The 7,191-nt window shown below is 39.9% G+C and overlaps 1 protein-coding gene across 1 annotated transcript in view; it reads left to right on the forward strand.

Moving 5' to 3' along the window:
* The first annotated feature begins 460 nt into the window (after positions 1 to 460).
* Positions 461 to 7,191, forward strand: part of LOC124006199 (usherin-like) — a 20,525-nt gene continuing 13,794 nt past the window's right edge. The window contains exons 1-8 of the mRNA XM_046316043.1: positions 461 to 507; positions 608 to 640; positions 5,353 to 5,410; positions 5,682 to 5,824; positions 5,975 to 6,109; positions 6,460 to 6,650; positions 6,753 to 6,784; positions 7,137 to 7,191. The exon at positions 7,137 to 7,191 is cut by the window's right edge and continues 52 nt beyond it. Coding sequence (XP_046171999.1) covers positions 468 to 507; positions 608 to 640; positions 5,353 to 5,410; positions 5,682 to 5,824; positions 5,975 to 6,109; positions 6,460 to 6,650; positions 6,753 to 6,784; positions 7,137 to 7,191 — 687 coding nt within the window. The 5' untranslated portion in view covers positions 461 to 467. The remainder of the gene's footprint in view (positions 508 to 607; positions 641 to 5,352; positions 5,411 to 5,681; positions 5,825 to 5,974; positions 6,110 to 6,459; positions 6,651 to 6,752; positions 6,785 to 7,136) is intronic.

Consider the following 7,191-nt stretch of genomic DNA (forward strand, 5'->3'; position numbering starts at 1 on the left):
TTCCCATACCAGGAGAAGACATTTAATGTGAGAACAATCTCAATCTGTGGTCTGTACACTGTTGCCAGTGTTAACCCAAAGGCCAGCCGGCTATACACTTGTATCCACAGCCGCGGGAAGTAGAGGTGCTAAGATATATAATAACAGCGGTCTGATGCAGCCATCTGCAGCGCCATTAAATCGAGTTAAGGAAGAACATGAGTGGCTCTTGGAAAAGTCTTTTGACATTTTCAAAAATGTGGCAATGATCCCTTTTTCCACTTTCACCAACTGCCACCGGAAAAGCAGGTCCCAGCCAAACAATGACTCATACGACATATTAATAATTGAGATGGGTCATACTATGGATATTTTGGGATGGCAAGGTAATTGGATATTGTTGTCAGGGGTGGTGCTTGTAGGTGGGGCTGAATTGGACTACTTATCTCAGCTCATCTTAAGCTTCCATCTATGAATGAGATTGCTTTATGGAAAGAAACACCATGAACACTCCACTACGGATGTTTGGTATGTGACCATCACTGTCAAACTCTGCACATTTGCTAGAATTTGTGTGTATTATCTCTGGACTTCCTGTCCTTAACATTTGTATGTTTCATTTGTGCAGTTCTTCTGACTCTACCCTGCTACAGCGCACATGGTAAGTGGAAAGCACTGTCATCTCTTGTAAAGCACTGTCATGATATTGTAATGTGGGATACTATTATGCCTCTCAGATTGATGTGTGTACAGTATACAGCAGAGATATTATTGTAATGTGGGCTACTACTCTGCCTCTCAGATTGATGTGTGTACAGTATAAAGCAGAGATGATATTGTAATGTGGAATACTACTCTGCCTCTCAGATTGATGTGTGTACAGTAGACAGCAGAGATGATATTGTAATGTGGAATACTACTCTGCCTCTCAGATTGATGTGTGTACAGTATAAAGCAGAGAAGATATTGTAATGTGGAATACTACTCTGCCTCTCAGATTGATGTGTGTACAGTAGACAGCAGAGATGATATTGTAGTGTGGAATACTACTCTGCCTCTCAGATTGATGTGTGTACAGTATAAAGCAGAGATTATATTGTAATGTGGAATACTACTCTGCCTCTCAGATTGATGTGTGTACAGTAGACAGCAGAGATGATATTGTAATGTGGAATACTACTCTGCCTCTCAGATTGATGTGTGTACAGTAGACAGCAGAGATGGTATTGTAATGTGGAATACTACTCTGCCTCTCAGATTGATGTGTGTACAGTATAAAGCAGAGATGATATTGCAATGTGGAATACTACTCTGCCTCTCAGATTGATGTGTGTACAGTATAAAGCAGAGATGATATTGCAATGTGGAATACTACTCTGCCTCTCAGATTGATGTGTGTACAGTAGACAGCAGAGATGATATTGTAATGTGGAATACTACTCTGCCTCTCAGATTGATGTGTGTACAGTAGACAGCAGAGATGATATTGTAATGTGGAATACTACTCTGCCTCTCAGATTGATGTGTGTACAGTAGACAGCAGAGATGATATTGTAGTGTGGAATACTACTCTGCCTCTCAGATTGATGTGTGTACAGTAGACAGCAGAGATGATATTGTAATGTGGAATACTACTCTGCCTCTCAGATTGATGTGTGTACAGTATAAAGCAGAGATGATATTGTAATGTGGAATACTACTCTGCCTCTCAGATTGATGTGTGTACAGTATAAAGCAGAGATGATATTGTAATGTGGAATACTACTCTGCCTCTCAGATTGATGTGTGTACAGTAGACAGCAGAGATGATATTGTAATGTGGAATACTACTCTGCCTCTCAGATTGATGTGTGTACAGTATAAAGCAGAGATGATATTGTAATGTGGAATACTACTCTGCCTCTCAGATTGATGTGTGTACAGTATAAAGCAGAGATGATATTGTAACGTGGAATACTACTCTGCCTCTCAGATTGATGTGTGTACAGTAGACAGCAGAGATGATATTGTAATGTGGAATACTACTCTGCCTCTCAGATTGATGTGTGTACAGTATAAAGCAGAGATGATATTGTAATGTGGAATACTACTCTGCCTCTCAGATTGATGTGTGTACAGTATAAAGCAGAGATGATATTGTAATGTGGAATACTACTCTGCCTCTCAGATTGATGTGTGTACAGTATAAAGCAGAGATGATATTGTAATGTGGAATACTACTCTGCCTCTCAGATTGATGTGTGTACAGTATAAAGCAGAGATGATATTGTAATGTGGAATACTACTCTGCCTCTCAGATTGATGTGTGTACAGTAGACAGCAGAGATGATATTGTAATGTGGAATACTACTCTGCCTCTCAGATTGATGTGTGTACAGTATAAAGCAGAGATGATATTGTAATGTGGAATACTACTCTGCCTCTCAGATTGATGTGTGTACAGTATAAAGCAGAGATGATATTGTAATGTGGAATACTACTCTGCCTCTCAGATTGATGTGTGTACAGTATAAAGCAGAGATGATATTGTAATGTGGAATACTACTCTGCCTCTCAGATTGATGTGTGTACAGTATAAAGCAGAGATGATATTGTAATGTGGAATACTACTCTGCCTCTCAGATTGATGTGTGTACAGTAGACAGCAGAGATGATATTGTAATGTGGAATACTACTCTGCCTCTCAGATTGATGTGTGTACAGTATAAAGCAGAGATGATATTGTAATGTGGAATACTACTCTGCCTCTCAGATTGATGTGTGTACAGTAGACAGCAGAGATGATATTGTAATGTGGAATACTACTCTGCCTCTCAGATTGATGTGTGTACAGTATAAAGCAGAGATGATATTGTAATGTGGAATACTACTCTGCCTCTCAGATTGATGTGTGTACAGTAGACAGCAGAGATGATATTGTAATGTGGAATACTACTCTGCCTCTCAGATTGATGTGTGTACAGTATAAAGCAGAGATGATATTGTAATGTGGAATACTACTCTGCCTCTCAGATTGATGTGTGTACAGTAGACAGCAGAGATGATATTGTAATGTGGAATACTACTCTGCCTCTCAGATTGATGTGTGTACAGTATAAAGCAGAGATGATATTGCAATGTGGAATACTACTCTGCCTCTCAGATTGATGTGTGTACAGTAGACAGCAGAGATGATATTGTAATGTGGAATACTACTCTGCCTCTCAGATTGATGTGTGTACAGTATAAAGCAGAGATGATATTGGAATGTGGAATACTACTCTGCCTCTCAGATTGATGTGTGTACAGTAGACAGCAGAGATGATATTGTAGTGTGGAATACTACTCTGCCTCTCAGATTGATGTGTGTACAGTAGACAGCAGAGATGATATTGTAATGTGGAATACTACTCTGCCTCTCAGATTGATGTGTGTACAGTATAAAGCAGAGATGATATTGTAATGTGGAATACTACTCTGCCTCTCAGATTGATGTGTGTACAGTATAAAGCAGAGATGATATTGTAATGTGGAATACTACTCTGCCTCTCAGATTGATGTGTGTACAGTAGACAGCAGAGATGATATTGTAATGTGGAATACTACTCTGCCTCTCAGATTGATGTGTGTACAGTATAAAGCAGAGATGATATTGTAATGTGGAATACTACTCTGCCTCTCAGATTGATGTGTGTACAGTATAAAGCAGAGATGATATTGTAACGTGGAATACTACTCTGCCTCTCAGATTGATGTGTACAGTAGACAGCAGAGATGATATTGTAATGTGGAATACTACTCTGCCTCTCAGATTGATGTGTGTACAGTATAAAGCAGAGATGATATTGTAATGTGGAATACTACTCTGCCTCTCAGATTGATGTGTGTACAGTATAAAGCAGAGATGATATTGTAATGTGGAATACTACTCTGCCTCTCAGATTGATGTGTGTACAGTATAAAGCAGAGATGATATTGTAATGTGGAATACTACTCTGCCTCTCAGATTGATGTGTGTACAGTATAAAGCAGAGATGATATTGTAATGTGGAATACTACTCTGCCTCTCAGATTGATGTGTGTACAGTAGACAGCAGAGATGATATTGTAATGTGGAATACTACTCTGCCTCTCAGATTGATGTGTGTACAGTATAAAGCAGAGATGATATTGTAATGTGGAATACTACTCTGCCTCTCAGATTGATGTGTGTACAGTATAAAGCAGAGATGATATTGTAATGTGGAATACTACTCTGCCTCTCAGATTGATGTGTGTACAGTATAAAGCAGAGATGATATTGTAATGTGGAATACTACTCTGCCTCTCAGATTGATGTGTGTACAGTATAAAGCAGAGATGATATTGTAATGTGGAATACTACTCTGCCTCTCAGATTGATGTGTGTACAGTAGACAGCAGAGATGATATTGTAATGTGGAATACTACTCTGCCTCTCAGATTGATGTGTGTACAGTATAAAGCAGAGATGATATTGTAATGTGGAATACTACTCTGCCTCTCAGATTGATGTGTGTACAGTATAAAGCAGAGATGGTATTGTAATGTGGAATACTACTCTGCCTCTCAGATTGATGTGTGTACAGTAGACAGCAGAGATGATATTGTAATGTGGAATACTACTCTGCCTCTCAGATTGATGTGTGTACAGTATAAAGCAGAGATGATATTGTAATGTGGAATACTACTCTGCCTCTCAGATTGATGTGTGTACAGTAGACAGCAGAGATGATATTGTAATGTGGAATACTACTCTGCCTCTCAGATTGATGTGTGTACAGTATAAAGCAGAGATGATATTGTAATGTGGAATACTACTCTGCCTCTCAGATTGATGTGTGTACAGTAGACAGCAGAGATGATATTGTAATGTGGAATACTACTCTGCCTCTCAGATTGATGTGTGTACAGTATAAAGCAGAGATGATATTGTAATGTGGAATACTACTCTGCCTCTCAGATTGATGTGTGTACAGTAGACAGCAGAGATGATATTGTAATGTGGAATACTACTCTGCCTCTCAGATTGATGTGTGTACAGTAGACAGCAGAGATGGTATTGTAGTGTGGGCTCCTCTTCGTTGTTTCCTGATAGTACTTAGTTCTTCAGGCATTTTATAATAGGATAAAACACATGGAGATAATTCTATCAACTTCAGTCACTGAGATAGACAGTTGTAAAAATGCAAAAATGCTATTTTAAACATTAAATTATTATAATTTTTTACTGTAAAGCGATTTACAGTTTCAATATTTTCTTAGTGAGTGTTTTGCAAATATCACACTTAGATTAACAGCATAACCTGAGAAAGCATTTCACAGAATATGTAGCCAGGACATTGTCTTGATGTGGGGATGTTACTTGTCTCACAGGGCAGGTCAATCCTTTTGGAATTCCAGTCTCCCTCCATGCTGGGAAGTTCTACGGCACGTGAGTATAGCAAGTGCCTTTATTGTCTCTGCTCTGGTTAGAAGCTAGCTGCCCTTGGGCCCAGATCTTTAGTGGGGATATGCAAAACTGACCTTAGAACAGTGTTTAGGGGCAACTTCATCCTACTACCTTTCGTTAATTAAGACATGTCATCATGATGTAACTGTATGTGTGTGCATTGCGACTCCAGTTTGTCTATGTCTAGTTTATGTGCTTCATATAGATGAAGATAAATGCCCTCTAGACATGAAGATGAGCCTCTGCCTTTCAGGGCTCCCAGAGATCACATCTGCGGCGGGGTTAATTATAGAGATCTAGATTTCACCTGCTGTGAAGGAGTACGTCATGAAGGGGCGGGGCTGTCCTGCTGTGGAAACAGGGTCTTTAACCTCACCCAGGCTTCCTGTTGTAAAGGTGATATAGACAGTCATGTCTCCTAGCGGTATCCCACAAGATCTATTCACTTAAACCTGGTAACTGGGTTGAAATCATTATTTTCTTAGCACCTCCCAAGTTTGAATTGATATGCTGTGTGTGTGTTTATCTGTGATTCAACTGTTGCAGGTCAGTTAACTCTGAATGTGAGCCAGCTGGTGTCAGATTGCTGTGGGTGTAGGCCCTACGACCCACTCAACCAGCTGTGTTGTGACTCACGGATCCTAACCAGGACCCAACCTCATGCCAAGTGTTGTGGAAAAGGTCAGTGAGTTCCGGTCTATTGACATCTTTGCTGTCATCGTTGATGATGTATTTTTGTTTGTTTTATTCTTCACAAAGGCATAAACAGAGGTTGGTGTTGTCGTGTGCATTTTAGACTTGGCTCTCAAACTGTCCTGTAGAGGTCTGTCTACTTCGAAAGCTGTTTGGGAGACGTTTCCCAATTCTCTCATGCTGACTCCCTGTGACAACATCCTTTCCCACCTGCACGTCATGGCTTCTATGTTCACACCCTCCCATTCACAATGCCATGCTTGTAACACTTCAGCACCTGAAAGCACTTCTGTGCTTTAAACAGTACATCTGATCAATTATTATTACCTGTCCCACAGAGCTTTACGATGAAGACCACCAGCTTTGCTGTGGAAATGTTTTGAAAGGAAGGAAGGTCCTGGCCAAAATGTCCAGTCACCACCGATGCTGTGGAGACCACCAGTTTGACCAGCAAAGCCACTGCTGCTGCTCTGAAACACTATCCCCAGAGCCTCTCAATGCAAGCTGCTGTGCATCATCAAGTTATAATGTTAGTAAAAAGCCAACCTGCTGGTTTTGTATGGCTGTAATGAAACTTCCCATTATGATCGTTTGTCATCTTTGTGTGTATTTTGTTTGCTCTTTTTTTCAGCACAGGGGAATTGACGCGAGTTCTCCAAACTGGTAAGGTTGCCTTTGGACTTGAACCATATAATTAACAGTCAGGTTTTAAAAATAATGTATTTGATGTCTAATGGCTCAATGCCACAGTGGGGTTGGCATCCATTTTAAAACACATTAAAAAAACACACTACATGTCAGCTGTTCTGAATGTTCTATAATAGATTTCAAGGAGTGATGGAATAATTAGAAACATGATGATGGATAATGTTTAAACAAATAGTTAACTATGCTTGCCTGTGTGTATTTGTATACATATACACTGGTATGTTTATAGTCTGTTTACATGTGTCTTTATGTGCATGTGTTTGTATTGCATCTAATTGTGTGTGTCTGTTTCCCCACATGCCTCCAGTATGCCAGGGGAGAGGCCCGAGGGTTGCTGTGTGAACCATACATCCTGCCAGGGG

This window comes from Oncorhynchus gorbuscha, linkage group LG19 (assembly GCF_021184085.1).
Source record: "Oncorhynchus gorbuscha isolate QuinsamMale2020 ecotype Even-year linkage group LG19, OgorEven_v1.0, whole genome shotgun sequence".
Taxonomy (NCBI): domain Eukaryota; kingdom Metazoa; phylum Chordata; class Actinopteri; order Salmoniformes; family Salmonidae; genus Oncorhynchus; species Oncorhynchus gorbuscha.